This window comes from Candoia aspera, chromosome 2 (assembly GCF_035149785.1).
Source record: "Candoia aspera isolate rCanAsp1 chromosome 2, rCanAsp1.hap2, whole genome shotgun sequence".
Classification (NCBI taxonomy): Eukaryota; Metazoa; Chordata; class Lepidosauria; order Squamata; family Boidae; genus Candoia; species Candoia aspera.
Window position 1 is genome coordinate 74,562,704 of NC_086154.1, and position 27,922 is coordinate 74,590,625.

The 27,922-nt window shown below is 37.9% G+C and overlaps 1 protein-coding gene across 2 annotated transcripts in view; it reads right to left on the reverse strand.

Annotated features, from left to right (window-relative positions):
- CNOT6 (CCR4-NOT transcription complex subunit 6) overlaps positions 1 to 27,922 on the reverse strand; it is a 56,395-nt gene that overhangs the window by 11,195 nt on the left and 17,278 nt on the right. For both annotated transcript variants that reach the window (XM_063292251.1, XM_063292252.1), the window contains 8 exons: positions 21,818 to 21,931; positions 19,052 to 19,238; positions 16,725 to 16,810; positions 16,195 to 16,299; positions 16,041 to 16,109; positions 15,270 to 15,427; positions 2,213 to 2,367; positions 336 to 490 (listed from right to left, as the gene is read on the reverse strand). In XM_063292251.1, coding sequence (XP_063148321.1) covers positions 336 to 490; positions 2,213 to 2,367; positions 15,270 to 15,427; positions 16,041 to 16,109; positions 16,195 to 16,299; positions 16,725 to 16,810; positions 19,052 to 19,238; positions 21,818 to 21,929 — 1,027 coding nt within the window. In that variant the 5' untranslated portion in view covers positions 21,930 to 21,931. The remainder of the gene's footprint in view (positions 1 to 335; positions 491 to 2,212; positions 2,368 to 15,269; positions 15,428 to 16,040; positions 16,110 to 16,194; positions 16,300 to 16,724; positions 16,811 to 19,051; positions 19,239 to 21,817; positions 21,932 to 27,922) is intronic.

Here is a 27,922-nt window from a genome sequence, read left to right on the forward strand (position 1 = left end):
GCTGAGGTAAGATCATAAGCACAGTTGTGGTTTCACTTAGTGACTGCTTTGCTAAATGACCGAGTTGCAGGTCACAACTGTGGTTACTAAATGAGGACGACCTGTAAAGGCTAAAACAAAAAAAGTGTTATATCAATTTTCATTCTTAAATCAGTTAGAACACAGAACACAGAAAGCTTCAAAAGCAGCACTGATTAGCTATTAAACTTTTTGTTTTTTTTACAGCCCCTCTGAACACTTTTTTCCTCCAAAAGTAGAGGAGGATGTGTGTGTGTGTGTGTGTGTGTATATGAAATGGTATAGTCCAATCTATTACCAGTTTAACAATGACTTACATGACATTTCTATTAATTCCTTTCGTAGTTCTAACAGCACAGCAACCCCAATGTTATCTTTTGTCATGACTCTGTTCAGCATTGCTTCCGATCCTTCAGAGTTTGCCATAGCCAATTGGTTAAATTCAACAGTATGTTTTTGAACCAAGGTGAACCTTAAAAGAACACAGCAAAAACAAAGATGTCATTTTCCACTTTTTAAAAACTATAGTTGACACATCTCATTTACTTATGAACATGTTTTTTTTAATATAGAAATTATATAGTTAAATGTATTTCTTTCATATAGACAGAGCAATCAAAGATAGCTTATACAATAAAGAAGTAGAGGTTGCTTAGGCTGAATTTCTGATTAGGCAAAAAAGAGTGGCAAAGTTTTTGCCATTTGGCAGAATGAAACAAATAACCAGGTTACCAATGTATGCACTGGCCTGTCAGCACTTGGCTGCTAGCATTCATTTTCAATCTATAGGAATTTTTGAGGGGTTTAAGTGTGCCAATTTACTGAATATGCTGCACATGTCTTCTCTGCAAGGAAGTCTGAGGTTGTGGTCAAGATTGGAAAGTTAATAAAGTAAAAAACAAACAAACAAGTAGAAAATAGAAATAGAACACTAGAAGGTGGCAGTGGCAAACTAGTTCCATATTGTTACCAAGAAAACAATTTGGATATATCCATTTTATCACCAGGAGTGGAACTTGAGTTGAAGAAGACTTTGCTACTTTATTCCTACTAAAAGAAGTCTTAAGTATTGTAGTCCAAATTCAAAAATGCTACATGTTTATAATGTGTAACAGCTGATGCATAGTCATCTTTAAAATTAAACATTTCACTTTGCAAATAAAGTTATCTTGCTTTATTATTTGAGAACCACATGTATTTTTCAGTGTTACAAAGTTAATTTAGTAAGTTCTTGAAAATAATATTTAGTGAATGCTAATACTTCAGAGTCTTAGCTGTACTTTACCCACATTATTTTGGTAAATTAGTGTTGCTTCTGTACTGTATAATGTGGTGGGCTGAGCTCAATATATTAATTTGCTTAAGATTCAGTATATCAACAGCCTCATAACCAAGGTTAAAATATAAATTAGTGATTTGGAAATTTATGGCTTAGCTACTATACCAAATAATCTTTCTATAATCTGATGCATTTTGCCTAAACTAATAGCATTTTAAATATTGAGAGTACTTTATTGAGAGTATTGAGAGTATACTGAGAGTATTTATTTCTTATTTGTTAAGATTTATAGCCTGCCTTTTGACCAGGAACTCAAAGCAGTGTACACAGCATTCCCACCCACCATTTTACCAGCAACAAGAACAACCTTTTGGGGTTGGTTGGACTAAGACAGTGTGACTGGCACAAAACCACCCAAATAATCTCCAGTTAAGGATGGACTTCACTGGGTCTCCCAGATCCTAATCTAATACTTTAACCAGTATACCACGCTAGGTTTTTATTAAAATTGACAGTAAGTAACAACCTGTAAATGTTATAAGCATCATATCTCATACTGCACATGGAGAGAGGTGATGTTGAAAGTGAATGAGAAGAAGACTGCTTAAGATCACCTGGCAAGCTTATGGCAGACAGATTAAATATAAAATGCCCCAATTCACAGCTCAGCCAACATTCTTACTTTAAAAGCTCTCACTTTCTTCATACCCCATTAATGAACAGTTTTGCTATTCAAGTTATTAATCTTAAATAGTGATTTAAGAATCTTGTAATAGATCAGCTAACTTACAAAAAGAATTTTAATGCAAGGCAACTAAAGATAGAGCTATAGGAATCATTTTTATTGCAGGGGGTGGGACTGATGTGGTTATGCAACTTAATGCACCAGAGCCAGGGAAAAAAGAGTTTGCTTACTTTTCTGTCTTAAAAAATATTGCACAACCATCAACATGCTTTCTTTCTTGTTCAGACATTGTCCTAGCTCTGGATTTTGGACTAAAGAATCCATTGTACCCACGTTCTTTCAATTCTGCTAGGAAAAAACTGTAGTACTGCTCAGTTTCAACCTCCTGAAATACAAGAAAGCATATAATTAGTTGAATACAAGATATTCATTTATAATTAATTATTACAAAGATTTGTATTTATTTTATTTTCTATCCCGCCTTTATTATTTTTATAAATAACTCAAGGTGGCAAACATACCTAATACTCCTTCCTCCTCCTATTTTCCCCACAACAGCAACCCTGTGAGGTGAGTTGGGCTGAGGAAGAGTGACTGGCCCAAGGTCACCCAGCCAGCTTTCATGCCTATGGCAGGACTAGAACTCTCAGCCTCCTGGTTTCTAGCCCAGCACCTTAACTACTAGACCAAACTGGCTCTCTACCCAATTGCAATTCTACCCAATTACTACCCAATTCCAAAAGACTCAAGGCAGTTTACAAAGTAATAATGAAAGGATTACATTCAAAAGCAGCTGAGACTCACAAAACAAAACTATAAAATCACATTAACTGCAAACCATTGACTAAAAACAGATAAATCATTAAAAAATACCCCCCCCCAAAGGCAGTCCAATATCAACATGAATGGCTTTGTGAAAGTAAGCTGATCCGTAACACTGAGGCTGCCATCAAAAAGACTGCCTCCCTTTACTTCCTGTAGAGACTGTAAGCATGCACTCCTGGGATGAATAGACAGAATGGGCTGATTCTTGCTGGAGGAAATGGCTTTGAAAATAGGTGAGAACCAAACCATGAAGAATTTTATAGGCTGAAATTTAAGTTAGCATTGGGTCTGGAAATCTACTAGTAACCACTGAAGTGATTGAAGCATCAGATGTTATAGTCCTAAAGTGGCTAGATCTCACCAGCAGCCAGACTGCCATGTTTTCAGCCAACTGCAGTTTCTGAATTATCTTCCAACACAGACCCATTGTAATAGTCTAAATATACCATTATGAGGGCAGGAGTCACTGTTTAAGGGCTTCATAACCCAGAAACTGCCACAACGTATGTGCCAGCCAAAGCTGGGCAAAGACTCCCCTGGCCATGGCCTCCATTTGCTATTCAAGCAGAAGTTGTGAGTTTAGGAAACCCCTTGCCACAGATCTGCTCCTTCAGAGCTAATCTGTGACCCAGACTGATTACTCATTGTTTCTAGTAGCTTCACCTATTTAAGGATTTTTTTTTTTGGTCCCATTCAGTTTTTCATAGCCTCTAGACAAGAAGATCCACTGCATCTCCAGCCAGTTTGGGATGGTGATGTACAACCTTACTGATGATTCCTTATCCCAAATGGCTGACCTTACCTATCCACTCTATGTAGATGTCCTATGGTACCCCACAATGCAGCAACTGTGGACTTGACTATTTATTCTCCACGATCACTGACTGGAACCATCCACTCAGGAAGGTGTGGAACTAACATGAAATGGTGCCTCATCCCTCATAAGTGGTCCAGAAGGATAGTATGGTTGGCAGTATCAAATGACACCAAATATTCTGTGTTGCCGAATGCAAATATATATCAAGTAATTCAAAGCAGCACACAGATAGGATGACAGGCAGGTGAGGGGTGGGTAGATAGAACAGCGATTGCCAGAAAGAGCCAGTCAAGTCACAGTTTCCTTTACACAGCCCTACTACCAGCTTGATTTATTTGCTGAGCCCTGCTTCTTTCTTTCAAGTAGATGATTTGACTTCATTTGCCCTTCTCTTTGTAATCTGTGTCATGTTGCTTGGCCTTGCCTAGCTCAGATTCTGGATCAGCTGACTCAGCTTGCACCTGTGTCTCCTCAGGTGTACTGTCTTCAGCTAGTACTTGTGATGCAGGCTGAGGCTTAGTCAGGTCAAACTCTTCAGCTTCTGAATCTGAAGACTCAGACTAATTCCTAACACTATCCTTGCTTCCAAGCCTTTCTACGTCTACACTGGGGATTCAGGAGCTAATGTAGATGAAACCAACAGACTAACAGACTGTTTTGAAATCAAATGCTCTGATGATACCCAAACCAAGTCACCAACTGAAAAAGTGGGACCAAGTTGTCAGTATCAGTCAGGAAAATGTTTGTATATTTCTTTTCCTTGTTGAATCCTTAAGCACCTGATGCACTGCTTGAAGTTCCCGATGGTGTAGATTTGAACCTTGGCTCTAATGATTTAAACTAGGTAAATGATAAAAAAGTAGCGAATAGCTACTGTTTACAAAGAAAGGTGTTATTCCTGTGGACATATGTTAAGTTTACATTTGTAGCCTATAGAATTTGTATGTTGTTGATAGCAAAGTAACTTATGCATGGTGACAGGCCTTTTTACCATATACTGGCTTTTTAAAAAATGAATTATGGGTCAGTGACCCATAATAAGGCTTGACTTAAGAACTGGTATGCACAAACTCAGCATGGAACAAGCACTTTTTCCAGCCTTCTAGGGCTGAAAGAGTGACTGACCTAAAGTTGCCCAGATCATGCCTGGAACTCAGAATCTCCTGGTGTCTAGCCCAGTGCCTTTAACCATTACACAAAACTAGCTCTCACATGAATGGGATTTCAGGACCAAAATAAAATGTTTGGGCAATGCATAAAGCTAGGAAATGTGGTTCAGGAACAGGTGAACTGACTTGATGGCAAGCCTAAGGAAGGTATAAAGTGCGCCTTTTTAGAAAAAAGTGTCTACAGTGAATAAGACAGTGTCAACATCTTCTGATTTGGTAAGTCAATAACGAAGTCCAGGTACACTTTTCCACGGTCTAGGTGGTATGGGTAGTAGTAATAAAAGCCTTGTGCATTTCCCTGGCTGATCCCTGTCACCAACTAGTAGCACTTCTGAGCTGATTTTGGTATTCCAGGTTACAATGATCAGTCCTAACTTCAACAGGATTTTGAGCTTCTTCCAGTAAATGCCTCCAAGTATCAAAGGCTATCTAAATAGCCAAGAGTTCCTTGTCCCAGACAGTACAGTGCTGTTTTGATAAATTTAATTTTCTTGAGAGCACAGGGAAGCCAGGTCTGTACTTTCACTGCAGCCTGTAGCCAAATAACCTTCGGAGTCCTTGGTGCTCTTTGAGCTTGCTTGTTTGCTTACAGACGTTTCATTAGCCAACTAGGTCACACCATCAGTGCTAGTCCTGTTACCTAGTCAGGTAATGAAATGTCTGCAAGCAAACAACCAAGCTCAGAGAGCACTAAGGACTCCACAGTTCAACCCTGAGCTGCATGGAGAAGGATTCATTTAGTTCTTTGAAAGCTTTCTGGACTGGGGTATCCCATCTGGATGGTACACTTTTCCAGAGCAGATAGGTTGAAAGAGCTGTGAGTTCTGGAAAGTTCAAAAAGAAAGTGTGGTAATAGTTTGCAAAGGTTACTAATCACTGTATATATTTGATCCTTTGGAGTTTTCCATGGCAAGTTAGCTTCTACTTTGGCAGGGTCCATCAGGAACCCTTTTGTAAAGATGTGATGTTCTAGGAAATCGGTAGTAGTTATTTCAAACTCTAATTCTTCAAGCTCTGCATACAAGTGATGTTTTCTGAAGTATTGCAAGACCACCTCTTACAGGCTATTTATGTTCCTGAAGGGAGTGCAAATAAATCAGGGTGCCGTCTCAGTAGATGTCTACAAACTGGTCTGTAGAATCCCCCAAAATGTTATACACCAAGTACTGAAATACTGCAGGATGACTGCATAATCCAAATGGCATCACTACTCCCCCCGCAAACTGGCCATATTCAAAAGCAGTTTTGAAAAGCAGATTTGTTCCATGTTTATGACCCTCTAAGATCAAGACAAAATTTGGGCCTTCCTCAAATGCTCCAGGAATTCTGAAATCAAAGGCGGTGATATATTTTCATATTTTGATGTAGTCATTGCAGAAGGAAAGCAAAAGGCAACAGTGATAGGGGGAGATATGCCCAATTAAATCCAAAATTCCAGAGGCTAGCCAGAAGAGATAAGGAATTATTTGTAAACAAGCAATGCGCGGGAGTGGAAGAAGACAATAGAATAGGAAGGACAAGAGACCTCTTCCAGAAAATTAGAAACATTGGAGGTAAATTCCAGGCAAAAATCGGCATGATCAAAAACAAAGATGGCAAGGACCTAACAGAAGAAGAAGAGATCAAGAAAAGGTGGCAAGAATATACGGAAGACCTGTATAGGAAGGATAACAATATCGGGGATAGCTTTGACGGTGTGGTCAGTGAGCTAGAGCCAGACATCCTGAAGATGTTGAATGGGCCTTAAGAAGCATCGCTAATAACAAGGCAGCAGGAGACGACAGTATCCCAGCTGAATTGTTCAAAATCGTGTGAGATGATACTGTCAAGGTATTGCATGCTATATGCCAGCAAATTTGGAAAACACAAGAATGGCCATCAGATTGGAAAAAATCAACTTATATCCCCATACCAAAAAAGGGAAACACTAAAGAATGTTCAAACTATCGAACAGTGGCACTCATTTCACATGCCAGTAAGGTAATGCTCAAGATCTTGTAAGGTAGACTTCAGCAATTCATGGAGCGAGAATTGCCAGATGTACAAGCTGGGTTTAGAAAAGGCAGAGGAACTAGGGACCAAATTGCCAATATCCGCTGGATAATGGAAAAAGCCAGGGAGTTTCAGAAAAAACATCTATTTCTGTTTTATTGACTATTAGCCTTTGACTGTGTGGACCATAACAAATTGTGGCAAGTTCTTAGTGGTATGGGGATACCAAGTCATCTTGTCTGCCTCCTGAAGAATCTGTATAACAACCAAGTAGCAACAGTAAGAACAGACCACGGAACAACGGACTGGTTTAAGATTGGGAAAGGAGTACGGCAGGGCTGTATACTCTCACCCTACCTATTCAACTTGTATGCAGAACACATCATGCGACAAGCTGGCCTTGAGGAATCCAAGGCTGGAGTTAAAATCGCTGGAGGAAACATTAACAATCTCAGATATGCAGATGATATCACTTCGATGGCTGAAAGTGAAGAGGAACTGAGGAGCCTTATGATGAAGGTGAAAGAAAAAAGTGCAAAAGCTGGCTTGCAGCTAAACCTCAAAGAAACCAAGATTATGGCAACCAGCTTGATTGATAACTGGCAAATAGAGGGAGAAAACGTAGAGGCAGTGAAAGACTTTGTATTTCTAGGTGCAAAGATTACTGCAGATGCTGACTGCAGCAAGGAAATCAGAAGACGCTTAATCCTTGGGAGAAGAGCAATGACAAATCTCAATAAAATAGTCAAGAGCAGAGACATCACACTGACAACAAAGGTCTGCATAGTTAAAGCAATGGTGTTCCCCGTAGTAACATATGGCTGTGAGAGCTGGACCATAAGGAAGGCTGAGAGAAGGAAGATAGATGCTTTTGAACTGTGGTGTTGGAGGAAAATTCTGAGAGTGCCTTGGACTACAAGAAGATCAAACCAGTCCATACTCCAGGAAATAAAGCCAGAGTGCTCACTTGAGGGAATGATATTAAAGGCAAAACTGAAATACTTTGGCCACATAATGAGAAGACAGGACACCCTGGAGAAGATGTTGATGCTAGGGAGAGTGGAAGGCAAAAGGAAGAGGGGCCGACCAAGGGCAAGATGGATAGATGATATTCTAGAGGTGACGGACTCGTCCCTGGAGGAGCTGGGGGTGTTGACGACCAACAGGAAGCTCTGGCGTGGGCTGGTCCATGAAGTCACGAAGAGTCGGAAGCGACTGAACAAATAAACAACATTGCAGAAGTCATCCAGCAGTCATTGCAAAGTCTCAATTCGCCTGATTTCTTCTTGACAAATAGTACAGGAATGGACATAGGTAAAGTGGAGGAACAAATGTGCCTTTTCTTGAGTTTTTTTTTTCCCCTATGAAGTATCACGGAATTGAAACTTCAGATTCTGAGAGTGGGTAAATCTGCCCCAAAGGGATCTTGACTCCAAGGATCACATCAATAGATCAATCATAGGGATGATGTGGTGGTAGCTGATCAGTTCCCTGTTCAGTGAAGATGATGCTGGTATCTGCATATTTATCTGGAAAGCTGGTCATACTTTCAGTCTCTACTCCAGTTGTTAGAACTTCTGGCTGGGAATTGCCTTACAGTTGGATGAGTTCACAGATATGATTCCTTTGGACCAGATGTTTGGAAGGCCATGGTTATGGAGCCACACGATGCCCAGAATTACTGGAAAATTTGGGGCAGAGGCCAAATAGAATTCTAGTTGTACTAGATGTCTAGTCCCACCTCCTTTGGACAAGTAGCCCAGGCCACTGCTCCAGATAATAGGGGCCTCCTGTCAATTATTTCCACCCACATGGAATGCTGTACAGTATGCCTCAGAATCCAATGGGTCTCTGCAGATGTCAGGTCGATGAAATTACTGAGGGCTCCAGAATCAATCATGGCCTGATTCTCAATCTTCATAGACAGGATCAAGTGGGCCTACCTGAGTGGCCATAGTTTCCAGGTGTAGGAGCCCTCTAGCCCAGCTGCAATGGAGCATGGTGGATGGAGCATGGTGGAATGTGATTTCTTTGGCTGTACATGTGGCAGCCCCCACAGTATAAACATGTTCCTGCATGCCTGCATTTAGTTTTCTTTTCCAGAGATAAATGGAAAGAGTTTGCCAACTCTTCAGACTGAAGGGGTCTGAAAGGAGAGTGCACCCAAGTGGGTCCTGGATGGGATAAGCCTCTGTGCTGTTGGAGGAACCCATCAATATACAGGTACAAGTGGATCAGGTCTTGCAGGGAGGAAAGGCGTTTTACTCTGGCCAACTCATCCAGAATCCTATCTGTGAATCTTTCCTGGAGCTGGTCTATCACAGCTGTCTCATTCCACTCCAATTCTTGTGAGAGGAGTCCAAAGTCACTTACATAATCAGCTACTGACCAGCTTTTCTGTTACAGTTCTCTAATACATTGGTTTGCTGTAGCTGATTTAGCTGGGTCTTCAAATTTCAACTTGAAATGGTTGACAAATTCACTGTAATTAAACAATGAAGCCACAGAGTAGAAGCTCATTTTGCTGCTGAGCTAGACAGTAATAACAAAACCAACTTGAAATGGCATATGAAAAGTTTTCAGGGCAAAGACTCACATACAAACTGCACTGAGCTAGGAAGGCTAGAGCCTGGTCAAAGTCCCATCAAGTTTTTCACACACAACTGCAGGGCATTTATGACATGGTGCTCGAGGTGCTGGTACATGATCAGATGGAAATTCTGTGCTTTCAATTGTCAATGACTGCAATTAAAAGAGTTCCTTTCAATCTACCTGTTTGCAACACATTGCAAACTGCAAGCTTTCTGCTTAGAGAATGAAAACATGAAAATTTACTGTAGTCCAGAGAGGAAAAAAAAGGCCAATTCAGAAATGGTCTTACAGTGGTCAGGTTCTACTCCAAAGTTCATCCAGACAATCCAAAGAATCCAAAGCAGTGCAGAGATTAGGGTCAAAGGCAGATGGGGGTGGAATGCTGATTTCCACAAAGAGCCAATCAAGCCACAGTTTCTTTTATATAGCTATTATCAGCTTGATTAATTTGCTGAGCCATACTTCCTTCTTTCAAACAGATGGCGGGACTTCATTTGCTCTTTTCTTCGCAATTTGGGAAAAGTTACTCGCTTTAGGATTTTGCCCAGCTCAGGCTCTGGATCAGCTGACTCAGCCTTTACTGTATCTCTTAAGCTAATTCCTGTGGTGCAGCCTGAGGGTCAGTCGTCAAGCTCTTTAGTTTCTGAATCTGAAGACTCAGACTGATCCCTAAAACTAAAGGATCTAATAGGACTTGGAAGGGTGTGCTCTCTTCACTGAAGTCTGTTCAAGATCCTCAGCCAGAGCACTCTTGGTCTCATATCCAAGTCTAAATCTTGATTCTAAGAGATCCAGATAACCCACTTTACTGAGAACAATTTGCAATTGAAGCCCCATCAAAATCTTCCCCCAAAGGGAAGTTGTTTAACACGACTGGTTGAGAAATGGCCTCTTAAGGAACTGGCAACCCAACCCCACTTTCAAGGCAAGGGCATCACCCACCTTCTCCATCAAAGAGGCATTAATAACCTCCTGAATCCAACCCCTCTCACCTCTCTTGGTTGCCTAAAGTAGCTGTGGGGCATGGATTTGGCTCAGAGGTGTCACACTACAAAGTATCTTATATACTTTCTTGGGGTCCACAAGTTCAAAAGATGATATTGCAAGACGTTGCTGCAATCATCTGCATATGGTCTGGGGTACGCTACTGCCAGCCCAAACATTATTAGATCCCACACTGCTGCTGGACAGCAGGGTAGTCAGTACACCAGCAGCAGCCCCAACCTGTGCTCAACTTCACATATAGACACTCAAACTCAGCCACTGCCAATTTGGAACAAAATCCCTAGCAACATAAGTCTTCTATTTTTAAGCGTTCTGACCATACAATATGAAACAATGAAACTTTGGGGCTTGTTTCTGTTCCCTCATGGCTCCAGAGTAGATGCGAGTGGTTTTGTGTGCTAAATGCTACCTACTACTAAAACTGTAGAAAATTGGGCCTTTTCAGTATTACTGATAACATACATTACTGTGGGAAACAATGGAAATATTGCTCTGTTTTTATCAACTGAAAAATCTGATTAAATTAGAATGTACTATCAAAAACTGACAGTTGTCTTTTCAAGTTCTTTAAATAAACCATTCAGATCATTCAGACAATAGAGTACAGGACAAAGAAAGTGGCTAAACTCTTTAAAATCTCTTTCAATTAATTCATCAGCACTATGATTTGAATATTTTTAAAAAATAATCTCCTTATCCAATTTTTAGCCATCACTGTTCCTTTCTCCCCCCCTTTTCCTTCCATAGCCTCCACACCACATGTAAGCTTAACAAAAGCAACTCTGTCGTCCTGATTGTGGGCTGCAAAATTAATTGAACAAGTAACATTAACTTTACAAGACACAAAAGTATGCCCAGCATGCCCATGTACATCAATATTCAACAAACCAACACACTGTATATATGTCAATACTACTAATACAATGGTTCTGTGTAAAGTACATGCACATGCACACATAAACCTTTGCATTACTTGTCTGCAAAATAAATCACAGCACAACACTCAGAATCCTCCCATCCTCCTACGTGAACTCTAACTTCTCCATAGCAAAGTTCTTGTTTTTTTTAAAATGGCAGGAACTTGGCAGGCTGCCAGGCATGAAGCTTTGAGCAGGTTTCTTCTTTCTGATCATGTGCTTTTTTTTTTTTTTTCACTCCCACATCATACCATCCAGTCTAAAGCAACAGCAGCTGGGACATGACTAGCTAGGCTGAAAAAAATGAACCCAACCACAAGTTGCAAAACTATAGCCCAATTGTACTGCTCAGAGTAGTCAAAACACTCAAAATTACCTCTTGAAACCGCTGTGTTTTGTTTCACAAAATTGCCAGATTTGAGGCTGAATAATTTTGCACATCCCTAGTGATAACCTCTGTGAGCAGAGACAATGAAGTTATAGGACTCTTCCAATACAATTTCCAAATTTTAGACAAATCCCTCAGTCAGATCTAGCAAATTGCCTTGTATTTTTTGATGTTTTAGCAACTGTTCAAATAACAAAGCCAATCAGAATCTAGAAATATTATGATTCATATAAATCATCCCAAAATTAAGTTACTACAATATGGTTTAAACCAGAGGCGTCCAGAGGATCCAGAGCTCTCATCAAAATGACAAAACAAGTGTCACACTGTAAGCGCTGTCCCTTAGATATAAGTATAAGCACAACATATGTACAAAAGGGGCAAAGCTTTTTTATATCAGTATGTCATCTCCCCCTCCTCAAGCCCCTCTGGATGCCTTTAGTTTAAACCACAACATGAGCCCTAAGGGTGATAGATAACTGAAAGCACGCAGACTGAAGAAATAAGCCTAGCCATGCAAAGCTCTAATGGCTAATTTGTCAGAATAGCTCTGCTGTCCATCTAACTAGAACAAAGCAAGATAGAAGAGTAGACTGGTGATATACATAATGTTTCAATTCAGTTAAAGCATTCTCAGCTTGAAACAAAACATAGTCTTTCTTAATTGAGAATAAACTCAGGATAACCCACTATTTTGTTCCAAATTTAGAACAATACAGTTATCTTCCTCAAACCTTTCCTGCTTACCTAGTACAGCAATGGGGACCTATCACGTACCTGCTGCTATTCATTTAGGAATGACGGGATGATATCAGAGGAGCATTGAGAAGGAAGCAGAAATTAAGCACATGGCTAAACAGAAAGAGACTGCTTGCAGGAACATAGCTGCCAGCCTGCCTGGAAGATTATGCTATTTTTAAAAAATTCTTCCCATACAGTTTATAAAGTAAAGTTTATGTGGATGGGTAAATTACTACTGGAGTTCATGTTAGCATGTTTGCTTTGCTGTTTTACTTTGCATGAAGATAGTGCAAATATGTGTTTGCATGTTGCTAATGATTTTGAGCTTGTGTAAATGCAAAGACTACAAGTAGTCCTCGAGTTAGGACCATTCGTTCAGCAACCATTCAAAATTACGACAGCGCTGAACGAAGGGACTTATGACTGATCCTCGAAGTTCTGGTCGTTGCAGCGCCCCCATGGTCATGTGAACAAAATTCGAGCATTTGGCAACCAGCTCACACTTGTGACCAGTTGCAGCATCCTGCAGTCATGTGATTGCGATGTGTGACTTTCCCTGTGGGCTTCCCACAAGCAAAGTCAATGGGGAAGCTGGCAGGGAAGGTTGCAAATTGCTTGGGTAAGTCTCCTGCACCCCCAGCACCAAGCCCCCACCTTCCCCCCTTTACTCACACGCACCCATACCCTTTTTCCTCAGCCTCCCTGTGCCCTCTTTCCCTGGCCCTCCTGAGCTCATGCCACATCGCAGTACCCCCCTCCCCCAACTAATGCATGGACTATGCTGGGCTTCCCAGGGCTTCCCCCAACCCCCCTGCAACACTCCCACACTCTTTACCTGAGACTCCCTCCACTTCCCACTTAACAACCCATGCTTCTGGGGTTATGACAACAACCAGGACTGCCTGGATTGCCGTCACTAAGCGATGCAGTCACATGATGTTGCGCTTTACAACCACATTGCTTAGCAATGGCAATTCTGGTCCCAACTGCAGTTGTAATTCGAGGACTAGCTGTACTAGTACATTTGGGCACCCTGTGCATACTCTTCTGCCTGTTGTATTGGGGTTCCAAAACATGTCAGAACTAAAAATGTCAATGCTAGGATGCAGCACAGTAATTTCAAAGTAATTTTTGTACTAATAAAATAATGCTTCATTGTGAACAGAACATATTTTTACTGAGTAACCAGGCTTCTCTTGGTCTTTCCAGAGGCACAGTAGGCCTGCTCTGTTAAAGAACTAAACGTTTGTTAACTGCTAAACTAGGTGCTAATAGAAAGAATGTCGATGAGCAATTAGCTTCCTTTGTTCTCTGCATGCTGGCTATATGTCTCAGGGGTTTATTTAACAATACGAAGATGACACTCTCTGCCAAGAAGAGGAGGTTCCAATTCAATCTGCTTTAATATGGGCCTTTTTGAACAGAGCTTGAAATGAAGCACACTTTCTATTTAAAGCACAGCCCTACAGCAGACCTAATTAAACTAATTGCAATAGTAAATGACTGAATAATCTAAAACTTCAAAAAGGTAAGTGTATCTGTCAGCAATGGAATAACCATTTAAGTGAAAAATAAAATTAGAAGATAAATACATTGGAGCAGTAAGAACAATACGGTGTACAAAACAGTTAATCCATAGGATTTATAAAATCTCATAGTAGTCCCTAATTAAACTCTCATTATAAAAAATTATTTTGTTATCCCAGCCAAAGAATAATTTAGTCCAGAGTCCACAGAATTTACAAAAGATCAAGTTGAATGGCAGCTAGACCCTAAAACCATGAGCTCAATTCTAAGCAAATCTTTTCAGTTTGTAAGAGCACATTAGCAACTGCAACATTAATCTTGCATCTGTTCAGTGCTAATGATGCATAAAGTATTTGAATATCCAAAATTTGCAGCTTTAAAAGCTTCTATATTTAAGGAGCAAAAATATAGACCTTTTACAATGAACATTTTTCAAGATTTGAAAAGTCCACATCAATTAAAAAATAGCTCTTAAGAAACTTGAGACCAATAATAGTTTCCTCAATAAACTAGGAAATAAAGAGGCATATAAGAGATATATTATTTTTATTGCCAGAATTCAAGTAACAAATGCCTCACACAAAAGATCAGATAAAAATACTAGATTATCTATCCCAAAACCTGTCCATAACAGTAAGAAAAACAACCAGGTCACAATGAAAGAACTGTACATATGAAGAAAGGAAAGAGAATGGAACCCAAAAAGGCAGGGTTGGAAATCTGGACAATTTTTGCCCATTTAATTGCTATTTAAGCTGCATCCAATTTTTATCTATTGATGGTCACCTTAAAATCATGAGATGACAAGCTATAACATTTAACACAAAAAAACAAATTAGCATTTCCCTGGCTTGGTGAAGTGTGCACTAGCCAGCAGGGTTGACCATAATTCCTATTTTCTGCTTCAAGGCCCATGTAACCCCCTAGCAGAGAAGCTCTGCAACTTTTTTCAGTACATCTGTTAGTTTGGCACATAATCTGTGGCCATGTAGCCCATCCTTAAAACAGATGGGAAAGCAACTGAATCACAACACATGAATGATAAATCAGGAAATTACTTTCATGTGCCTCTCACTATGGGGTGGGAGTAGAAAGTATTTAAGCTTCATAGTTCTTGTTTACTATTGCTGAATTCATTTGTCTGTATTACTGTGATTACATTCATATAGTTCACAAGCAGAAGCTAAGGGCTCGTTTTAGAGATAAAGGGAGTTAGGAAGAGGATACTACAGGTGACAGAATGCATAATACCTTATATATTAACAGCTTTAAAAAGTGATCATCATATAAACAAATGGAAAAACATTTTCTTACCTGAAGACTTATGATGTCAGCATTACAACTTAAAATCTCTTGCATTATAGCTTTTTTCCTGTATTCCCAGTTCAATGCCCATGACGGGCAATATCCATATAGCTGCCGAGTAGCATATTTATCACAGAGAACATTGTAACACATAACAGAGAAGAGAGCTGGAAAAAGAGAGTCTTACTTAGACCTTTTCAATAACAACATATAATTTTAAATATTTTTTCTAAATTTTACTCCAATTTATATTTTGCAGATACTAAATTATGGAATTCAATTCATATTCTATTTTTTGGTTTAACTGTTAACCAAATCTTCTAAGTCAACTACCTTATATTATAGCTTTTGTGAAACTGTTGTTTTTAAGCATTATCAACTTTTGGATCATAAGAGAATATAAATGTTTCAATCTAAATAAAAGCACATACCAATAAACATCAACCCCATTTATCATTTAAATCTGTACTTCCGTGCAATATTTTTTGGAATAAATTGCAAAATTTTACAAAATGTTTTTTGTAATAGCCAGCACAGAACCACTTTATTTTAAGAACTAAAGGAACTCTTTCTAAGAAAAGGGTAACCTTTATACTACTTAAGTACTCTCACTCTGTTGCAGACCTAAAATAACTGAAGTTTTATTTCATGATTAGCCTCAAGCTACCATATGCATATGCACCTCTAAAATGGAAGAACATAGTTGAAGTAATTGGTCAGACGAAGCAATTAAAAAGTTCACTAGTCTTAGGTGAAAACACAAGATCACTTCACCACTACCTGTTGGTCTTGTCCGATCCGGTTCTTGCAGCATAATCCAAGATCTGGGCGGAGGCTGTTCTGTTGAAACTAATGAGGAAAACAAAAATATCTCAATGAGAATAGTGTTTATGTTAAAGGATACACACATATGTGCTTGGAAATCACTACTTACTTCTTTTTGCAGTACCTGCCAGATTATCAAGCAAATAATTCAGTAGCCTTCTTGTTCCATCTGGTTCCTGATAAAGATTCAGAATATCCTGTGTAAGTGGGTTTCCTGTGGAAATGTTTAGACAAAAGGAAGAATGAAAGCCCAAGAACACAGATTTAAGAGTTTTATTATTATGGCTAGTATCTGGGAAATTCAGTTCAAAATATTAGAAGCCAGGTAATTACTGAAAACCTGAGGTTCTCGGTTCATAAAATTATCACTAAACCAGGTTGGATTTAGCTAAGCGGGGGAAGAAAAGAAATTCAAACACTACTCTTGTTCAGACATGAAGGAAAAAATAAGACTGGTTTAGTGCCTTAAAAGAAGAAAAAACACTTAAAACAGAATGCAGTACAAAAATATTTGTGAATATTATTTAAAGCTGCTTAAACCTAGTTTTGTTCATTTAATATCAGACTGAAAGTGATGGCTGCTGAGAAATAAAATAAAATGAAAAATAGAGAAAAAGTACAAAAAGAAAAAATGCATACCTTTCAAACCCAAGGTCTGTAACTGGAACAGTTTTCCCAGCTCAAATGGTAGAACTCGTAACAGGTTGTTATTTAAATGGAGTTCCCTAATAGTAAGGGGAAAGACAAAAGTAGTTTAATCAAACTAAATCTTTACCTGAAAAATAGAAACTGTATTAAAGTGCACACCGAAAAGAAAAGAAGCTTGAACATAAGGATTAGCAGTATTGGACACTAGCGAATATAACGTTTAATAAAATAATATTAAACAGGATGAATTAAAACAAACCTGCCAGAGTTCTAGATATAATCCTATTAAACTATTAACGAAGTAAAAACAATGATGCAATAATTCCTAAGCCAGCATTACTAATCAAAATGACTTAAGGGGCTAATACAGTAAAAAAATATTTTTTAAATGGTAGCCAAGAGACAATGACTGGTTTAAGGTCACTCAGAGGATTTCATGACTGAACCAAGATCTCCCAGGGCTAAATCCAATAAACACATATTATAACACACGATGCTTAATCAAAAATATACAAAATTCATAGACATCCTTTCTTAATTCAAAGCGGTAAATTAGTTCCTTTTACAAAAACAGAATATTTAAGTTCTGACTTTCACCCATTCCTTCAAGAATCATTTGTACTCATACTGTTTGAAAAGAGAAAGACTGAACTCATTTTTTATTCCAAGTATTCCAGTTAGATTGATTCCAAGCAACAACATTATATGTAATTTAAAAAACATACACCCAGCATTGATGGAATATGCTGCATCCAGACTTTTATTATAGAACCGACTGAAATCAAGTAGGGCTACTTAATACTGCACTGCTCATACAACACAGCTCCAAGATAAAACAGGTAAAAACAAAACTGGATATTGTGTGGATAGATAGTGGATAGGACTGTATTTGTGGCCATGTGCATCAATAAAATGACTAAGGGGAAAGTAGAGATAATTTGAGGGTGTTTCCCCAGAAAACACTGAACCAATGCAAAAAACAAACAAACAAACCCCTCCTGAAAGGAGTAGACAGATTGGGAGAAGTGGTCAAGATGCAGAGTATTTACCTCTTATTACCTCCTGCTTTTAATATTTTTTTTAAAAATGTACTATTCATTTTATTAACAAAATACACATAGCAGGTTTCAGCCTGCAGCTAATCAGGAGTCAGATTCACTAAGTTTAATACAGATTAGTAAGCACATACAAACTAAAATACAAATGTTTTAGTTTTGATCCAGTGTTTCTATAGATTTTCATGGAAATCCAACTTACTGTGTAGAACATGCATAGACCGCACCATTAATTTTGTATAAACAAATAGAATACTTCAGACTAGAATATAAGCAGCTGCAAAATAATAAACAATAACACAAAGCAATAAAAACCATACATACTTCCTTCATCAAAATGGCAGCATACTCTAGGACAGTGTTTCCCAACCTTGGTAAATTAAAGTTGTGTGGACTTCAACTCCCAGAATTCCCCAGCCAGCACTTGCTGGGGAATTCTGAGAGTTGAAGTCCACAAAGCTTAAAGTTGCCAAGGTTGAGAAACACTGCTCTAGGATGTCTCTTTCTGTCTCCCTTCCACCAATTTGCTTGCATTGTTGGCCAAATGTTGCCTCTATCTTTCACCTTTCTTCTCTGCTCAGCGGTATCGGCCTCTACTCAGTAAACTTAAGATAGCCCTCCCACTTCAAAGGTAATTACTGGCAGGAGAACCAAGTCCTTTCAGATATTTTTGTATTTATGGTATTATGATACTTCTATGCTTCTTAGAAGGCAAGACTTCACCTTGCTGTGGGTTTTGCAAATGAGCCATCATTCCATTTATAGTGATGAAGAGACTTTGAAAAGATCTTAAGTAGCAACATGCTTATCTATTCTTATTTTCATGGGGGGGGAGGGAGGAGGGATTATATACAAGAAAGCAAAATTTCATAGACACACACCAGAAATAGTGAATTTGATAATTAGTAGGCTTAACAGATTTAACACTTTTAATAAGCAACTTCTGATAAGCAGCAAAAAGGAGCAGCTGTTCATCACAATAGCTTATTTTAGAAAACTGTTTTTGAAACCAGCTCCTAATTCTCAATTCTCAGATCTCAGATTCTCAAATCTCTCAGAGTTTGAGATAGGACTTCTGGACATTCTTTTTTGATAAGCATATTCCTCCCTCAGAGTGGGACACAACATCTTTGAAACTTGGAGCAGGTTCACATTGTATACTCTATTAGTCTATAACAAGATCAAGGTTTCTGCTAAATCACAATTCAAAAGGATGCAGAATCTGAAATGATTTCACAATGGACTTACTGATAAAAAATTTACCTGAGTGACACCATGTTTCCGAGCTCAGCTGGTAAACTGCGAATCTTATTAGATGAAAGATCCAAATATATCAAGTTATGAAGCTTGGCAATATCTGAAGGAATACGGGATAAGGAATTGTCACTGAGATGCAAAGCTGTCAAGTGGGTCAGTGACCACAAGGATGAACTCAGGCTTCTTACTTTTCCTAAAAGACAAAAAGCATACAGGTGCTTTAGATCACCTCCACTTCTAAAAGTTGAGGCGGGAATAGGGGAACCTATGGCCTCCAGGTGTTACTGATTAACAAGTTCCAGCTTCCTTCACCGCTGGCCATGCTAGTTGAGGCTGCTGAGAACTGTAGTTCAGCAACGCCTGGAGCAATCAAATGATTCTTCAAGAGCAAAATTACAGAAGAAAAGCAAATTTGAGCATAAAATTTAAGGAATTGTTATTACTTTATATGCAAAGTAAAAAAAGCAAAGTAATAACAGGGCAAGTTAGATTGCAGGGACGACGTGAAAAGAGCAGGAATGCTTTTATATCCTTGTATGTTATAATAATTTTCTCTGAGGCACTAATTTTTCACAGTATAATCTCAGAAATGAGTATATCAAATGTCTCCAGTTCACTGGTACAGCATCCAACATATGAATGCATGGACAGATTAAAAGAATTTTTTTACTCCAGTACCCAAAAGAATATCTACTGAACATTTTGCTAGTAATGTAGTGTCTGGCATATACTTTGACATGCATCATTTATACATTCCACATCAGAACTTCAGGTTCAGTGGATAACATCCAGTAGTTAACATCAAAAAGGTCACTGAGCTTTTCAACTTGATTTCTGTGAAAAAAGCCAAAAAGAACAGGAAACATTTGGCTTAAGATGACACAATGTTCAGTGGTAATGGTATAACGGTATTTTGGTTCATCATACTAGAGGTAAGAAAAACATTAGAAATGACTGTAAAGACTTCAGTTACGATCATTTAAATAAACTGATGAATTCCAAGAGAAACTGCACAAAAAGGACATATAAACCCAGTACTCTATGGATGGAAGGTGGCAGCAGTAATTGCCAGACAGAGATGTGTGGCCAGTGGTGGCACTCCTGAGGAGAAATGGGGTGTACGGGCACAATTCACTGTCTCTCCTGTTGCTGGTTGAGAAGAGGGTCAGCACTAACTGGGAAGAATAAATGTGTGTGATCTAATACTGAGGACTGCAGAAAAAAACAGGTAATTAGCAAAAATCATCACCCTGCCTTCCTCAGGTAGAAAATTCTGCTGAATCCTACTTTCCCTTGCCAAAATGAGTCCTTTTTGGAAAAGGTTTGCTCTCAACCTAATCCATAAAAAGCAAAATAAAATTACTGAATGTAATTCTTATCAACCTGGAAAGGCAGGCAGTTTATTAGAAAAGTGTGAAAGCATGAATAAAGAAGAGTAAATAGAGTACAAATAAGGCAATGGAATTTTAAATGTCAAATCTTTACAGTGGAAAAGTTTGGACACCTAAACTGAAAATTAAAACAAACACCTACAGTGGATAGAATATACCTAAAAGTTCTTAAAGAATTTAAATATAAAATTACTGAGATACTAAAAAATTGGTAATTAAGACTGTTCTCCTTACAAGAGGATGGAAATACTGCCAACATAAGTATTACAGATTCCTTAGTTTTATGTTTAATCCAGAAAACTGGTGGAAAAGATTTTTACACCAAGTAGAAGTATTAAACATATGCAAAACCAATCAATAGCTCAAGAATATTCAGTATGATTTCTGCAAAGGGAAGTTCCCTCATTACATTATTGTAAATTTTTTATCACTAACAACCCTGTGGATAAAAAGAATCCAGCAGATATGAAGAGCCAGATCCAGAGATCACATGAAAACAAAGAATCCAAAGCAACAAAGAGAGAGTGTGTGTGCGACTACAATTCATTTCAGAACCCCTTTTTAAAAAAATGGGAAATGATTTATTCATATTTTTAGAACAAGTTGAATCAACTTGCAAATGTAGTGATATAGAAAATAACTTGTGGCATTCCAGAAGTTACTCATCAGTAACCTCCATGATTTCAATGAAGTAAGGTTGGGGTGATGGATGCTAGGAGCTGTGCTTAAGCGATATCTGGAATGGTACAGGCTCCATATGAAAACATAGTATATGAAAGGCATTTCTGGAAAGGTGAAAAAAAAATTTTTTTTTCAGGATCTAGAGACTTTCAGTAAGATCAGAACAGACGCCCCTCCCCCCCAAAAGCCTTCTTTGCTAACTTGGTTGCTTTTTAAAAGGAATCAAATTCTTGGATGATAAATTTATAAAAGAAAATGGAACTTCCAGGTTCAGAAAAATAAGCCTTGAAGTACTGTAGGCTTAATATCCTATTGAGAAACAGATGGGTCATTGCTAGATAACCAATTTGTCTGATTGAACAGGGCCCTCACTGATGTACGTTAGGGAGGGTCAACATGAAGTATCAAAGACCCATAGTTTTGTACAATAATACCATATGCAAGCCCCAATAAGTTATATTTATAATGCTTAGGGTCATATTTTTTTACAAAATACAGTAGCCTGTTTAATCCAGGTGAAGAATTTAGTTACAAGTTTGAAATTAACATGAGCATATTACATTTTATTTTAAACTAGATTAAATTTTAATGGGATGTTCAATGTAACTGAAATTATAAAGAAGTCAGACTTCTTAACTAATAAGTAGCCCCAAATCCCCCCTTTTTTTTTTTGCCATGGACCCACAATTTCTTCTCTTACCGCTTATTTCCAACTCTGCCCAGTGTGATTTTTTCCCATTGGCTGCTTCCTCTGAGGACATAATTGTGTACATCCTCCGTGGATCAGGTGGATCGTACTTTTCTTTGGGCATTCCTGTAAAAAAAAAAAATAGTACAGTGCTGAATTCAAACTTTTTAATACAAAAATAAAGCATGTGAGAAGTATCTCAGAAGCATATGGCAAGTTACAGGGCCATTGCATGCTATGCTTTCATCAAGGCAATAATCATTGTTATTTTCAGTCATGAAAAGTAATGCCCATGTCATCAACAACTGCATTATATTAATCATCAGTCATGACAATGTACAGATAATCTTTCCATAAAAATCTGTTACAAAAGTTACTGAGACCTACCATCAGATCTGCTAATTTAATCATTTAGCTTTAATAAACATATATTTTCCAGTATAATACATTCCTAATTTATTTATTTCTTCCCAGCTCTTTGGCCAACAGTTTCCTTGCTGCTAAAAGCTGCAAAAAAGTGACTCTTCATATATCAAATTCTTAACATAAAAATTTCTAATGTTTGATGACAAAGAAGAAAAGAATTCTCATTTTTTTCAAGTTTTACGCTTTAAAAAGTCCTAAGAAGTAAAGTAATGAAGATACATTTGACAAGAATAATTTAAAAAATCTTGTAAGACCCATGCAAGAACCCACTCTAGATAACAGTTTTTATGTTTTATATTGGTTTGTGCTATTTAATTACATGCTATTGTTTTCATTAGTTCACTTTTTAAATGTTTTCATTTTGCTCTGTTTTACTTTTTAATCTGTCCAAATGTGGGTTTGGGGTGAATTAGAATTTTAACAACAAACAATCTTATTTAGTTTCATGAATGTACCTGCTGACGAGCAGGATATTTCTGATTAAATTGTTTGTAGGAAACCTTCAGAGACTAAGTTTCCAACAGTAAAACCAGCCACAGGGAGTCAGAGGATGAAGAGTTCTGAGCTTTGCATTTTGTAAAAAATCACTACGGTTTATAATCAACAATACTCTCCAAGTCACTATTTTCTGTTCTTCTCAAATAGAAAAAATTAAGATATTTTCTTAGGATATCTTGGACAACCTCTAAGAACAACAGATTCGGGCTGTTCTTTCCAAGTCTAGACAGGAGAGAAAATGTATACTATATTATGTCCTTCAAGTCACACAAAAACATTTCTGCATTTCAGAGGGTACATATTAGTTTTAATGGCCACTTTGAAGCTGATCTCTTATGAATTCTAAGAGAGGAATCTGTTTCTATGAAAGAACACCTATGTAACTAAAAAAAATGTTTTTAAACTTAACTATAAATCAATAACAATAATTCTTTCTAACAACAAAGCTACATGGCTGAGAGCATTCAGTTTAGAGTGAAAATGGAACACTCTTATACATTACATAAGTGCTAAAAGAATTCAAGGTAGGAGCTGACAGCCTGCTCTGCTCTTAAATCCTTTAGCATTATGTAGCACAGCAAGGTAAGATTTCAGGAAGCCCAGAATGAAAACCAGTTTTTTCTTTGGAATGACAAAAGATCTGGTCCAGAGCAGTCGAAATCATTGGCAAAATAAATGATATCAGTTATTTCTGGTACTGCCTGTGGAGCTCTATTTCTTTTATTAATGCATTCTGCTTCAGAGTTAACACTAATATTAAATTGCTCCATTTTATTTCCTTACTAAGTTTTTAATTGGCTTAATCTTGCTAGTTTTAGAGCCGTTCTTAACACAGGCCTGCTGTGACCCATCAAACAGAACACAGACTCCCAGACAGAGCCTGCGCCTCATGAGAGGCTTGCTAAACCTATTATCGTTGCCTGCCTGGGATTGCAGAAAATAGAGGAGCTGGCACCACCAAGCCTTAATATTTGACTGGTAATTGAGACTGGGTTTGATGAATTACTGATTAGACAGGATTCCCACCCCAGAGATAAATTATGATCAGGTTGTTCCTCCATTTTGGTAAGAAAAAAATTGTTGCAAAATTCAAATGCAAATTGAATGTTCTCAAAACACCAAGAAAATGTATTGATTCATTTTTATAATTTGCAATACTATTTACATTTTTTGATTGTATACTTTCTGTATTTGTGTTTATCTTCCTTTGCCCTTTCTTCCAACTGTATACTGCCAACTCTTAACACTAGTCCTGAATTCTTTACAGCTCAAACTGTGAAAACATACTTCTGAAGATGGGAATTTCCCTTTACTGCTTGAAGAATAAAGCAGTTCATCCTCTTTTATTCCTATTTAACAACTGGCTTAACAAATAAAGCTGGAGGGTCACAGCAGAATGGCTGATGGTCTCCTTAGTTAAAGTCTCCTGCTAAGTTATATACTGCATCATATAAATTAGAAAAAAGTTTGACATATTCGTAATATTGCTGCAACATATAAATAACACACAGAAAACAGTTCCTACTCTTCTCCTTCAATTTAAATTTTGCAGTAGTGTGGACTGTTGGTTCAAAACAATCTATATTTATAAATATATAAGTTTGATTGATAGATGGATGGATAACAAGCCTTTCTCAACCATCCAACCAGCTACACTGGCTAATTTTTCTGGAGCAGCAGAAAAAAAAATCTCCAAGAATGCTAGGGTATGGTATGAGTGCTTAAAAATTAAGACCAAGCCTGCTGCTAACCAAATCTATTACCCAAGAATGCTTTGTAGATAATATTCATTAAAGAGTGTAGAAAGTTTTAAAAATCAGAGGAATTCTAAGATCTTACAGATTTTATTTGTTCATTTACTTCTCCAACTTCTGTCAAAGCAAATGGAGAATAGTTAAGAAAAAGCTTAGAACGATAACTGATATTAGCCACACATAACTGATAAATATATAGTATGTGGTTTACTTTTCATTGACATCATCAGGAAAATCCTTTGAATATAACATGTGTTTAAATTACCAAACTGTCCTTTCAATTAAACTGTCAAACGTGACAGCAGATTAAGCAATTAACTCCATAGCCAAAATATGTAACATAAATTGCCATTTGTAAGCCATTGCAATGCATTTATTAAAAACAATTCTATACCACTACCCATTAAAATACATTCTGAAGCAATAAACTTTTATTTAATACTTCATATGTTGTGTACTTTAAGGTTGGGAACATAAAACAGCATTATCTACTATCACTGTGGAGTCAGAAAGCAATAAGCAAAGAGATGACTGAAAATGTCAGTATGAAATTCTACTGACAATATGACATTACCATTAGTTCAATTGGCAGAGAATATTTGTTTCTACTCTCTTATCTTGGGATGTCTTTTACATGTTTTACAATTTCTTTCCTAAACTATTTATTTATTACATTGTTTATGTTAATTTAGCAATCCATCAATAGAATTTCACTCATGAGGTACAGTAAAATATAAAAATATAAAAAATAAAAATAGTATTAACAGCAATAGTAGTTTGCATTCCTGCAGAGATTTTAGATGAGGGCTTCCCTCTTAAGGACTCAGTTAATTTTAAAAAATTAGTCAAGTCAAAAATCCATCCTAATATATTCAGTGACCTTATTTACAGCAGTTATGTAAAACGTTGCTGCATAAATCAGAATTTATTCTCTAGTGTATTCTCAACTTCTTTTTCAGATGTCAAGTCCATGTGGAATGCAGTTGTCCTTACATTGTAGATGCCTACGTCCTCAGATGCAAATTGATCTGAGTCATTCTAAATTGCAGGACAAATATAAATCTCAGCACTGATGGGTAAAAAAGGAGAGTTAAACCCTGTTCCCTGCACTTTTTTTCTGGTGGGTGTACAGTCAGGCCCAGAAATATTGGAACAAGAATAACTGTTTTGGCATTTGGCCTCTGTACACCACCACACTGAAGTTGAAAGGAAACACACCCAGATGGAGCAAAGTCAGGACTTTCAGCTGTAATTCAAGGGGTTTGACAAAAGTGGGGCACTAACCATTCAGGAAGTACAGCCAGTGGCATACACAGACACCCATTGTTGATGGCTCATAAGTAATGGAACGAATGGCTGACAAGCAGCTGCATGGCCAGGTGTGGCCTGCTTCATGGGTACCCCATGACCAATCAAGCAGATAAAAGGCCTGGAGGTGGTTCTGAGTGTTACATTTGCATTTGGTAGCTGTTCACTGGAACTCACAACATGAGGTCCAAAGAGGTGTCCATGTGAGTGAAGGAGGCCATAATTAGGCTGAGAAAACAAACCCATCAGAGAGATCGCAAAAACATTGGGAGTGGCCAATACAACAGTTTGGAACATCCTGAAAAAGAAGCAATTAACTGGCAAGCTCAGCAACAGCAAAAGGACTGGAAGACCACAGAAGAAACTAAAGTGGATGGCCACAGAATTCTGCTCATGGTGACAAGGAACCCTTTCACGACATCTAGCCAGGTCAAGAATGCTCTTGAGGAGGTAGGCATGTCATTGTCAACATCTACAGTCAAGAGACAGCTTTATGAAAGTAAATACAGAGGCTTCACAACAAGGTGCAAACCACTGGTAATGCTCAAGAGCAGAAAGGCCAGATTAGATTTTGCCAGCAAACACCTAAAAAAGCCTGCCCAGTTCTAGAATAAGATTCTTTGGACTGATGAAACCAAGATTAACTTGCACCAGAATGATGGGAAGAGAAAAGTATGGAGAAGGAAAGGAACAGCTCATGATCCAAAGCATACCACATCATCTGTCAAACACAGAGGAGGCAGTGTTATGGCATGGGCATGTATGGCTGCCAATGGAACCGGGTCACTGGTGTTTATTGATGACCTGACTGCTGATAAAAGCGGCAGGATGAATTCTGAAGTGTATAGGGCTATAATTTCTGCTCACATTCAGCCAAATGCTACCAAACTGATAGGACGTCGCTTCATATTGCAGATGGATAATGACCCAAAACGTATAGCAAAGGCTACCTAAGAGTTTCTCAAGGCAAAGAAGTGGGATGTTCTTCAATGACCAAGTCAGTCACCTGATCTCGACCCAAACAGCATGCTTTTCACTTACTGAAGACAAGACTGAAGGCAGAAAGACTCACAAACAAACAGCAGCTGAAGGCAGCTGCAGTAAATGCCTGGCAAAGCATCTCGAGGGAGGAAACTCAGCATTTGGTCATGTCCATGGGTTCCAGACTTCAGGCAGTCATTGACTGCAAAGGATTTTCATCCAGGTATTAAAGGCGATCCTTATGTTTGTAATGATATTGGTTTGTTCCATTACTTATGAGGCACCAATGATGGGTGTGTGTGTATGCCACTGGCTGTACTTCCTGAATGGTTAGTGCCCCACTTTTGTCAAACCCCTTGAATTACAGCTGAAAGTCCTGACCTCGCTCCCATCTGGGTGTGTTTCCTTTCAACTTCAATGTGGTGGAGTACAGAAGCCAAATGCCAAAACAGTTATCCTTGTTCCAATATTTCTGGTCCTGGCTGTAACTAGTATTTCATCAGTAAAACAAGCAACAGGAGAAAATTTAAACTCCCGAATACATCTATTTATGATCCCCAATCCAATTTTTCAACAAACTGGCTGAATTTGATACAAATCCTGACAGGTCAAATCCTTTATTTATTCCTTTACAAAAAATACCTAAGTGCAAAGGAAGTTAAAGCTCTGTACCTTTAATTACTGCATAGAAAAAAATTTTTTAGCATCAATTATTCTGCTGTTAAATTTAATTTTCTGTACAACATGTAAAGGTATAAAAGTCTGCCCTATACTGCACCTAGTAATTTGTTTTTCCCCTATTAATCTTCTTTAAAACAACAACTACAAGAGAACAAGTGCTATAGGTGTCATAGTTATGCCCTACCATCCACACCACACTGAATGACAAAACAATTCACATTTTACATGGATTCTGAAAACTGTTGAAATTGGGAAAATCTCAGACACTAATATGATAGAAGTTTTGTATGCCCTCCCTGTACACTACAGTTTTACTTTTATAACTTTGTTTTAAAGCATTGTTTCATATTCTACTCTCGGGCATATAAAATAAGAAATAAATCAACTAGATCGTAATAAAACAAATCCAAAGGCTTGTAAAAACATATTTATACCTAACTGGTATATGGTTGGTTATGACCTTTAAAGC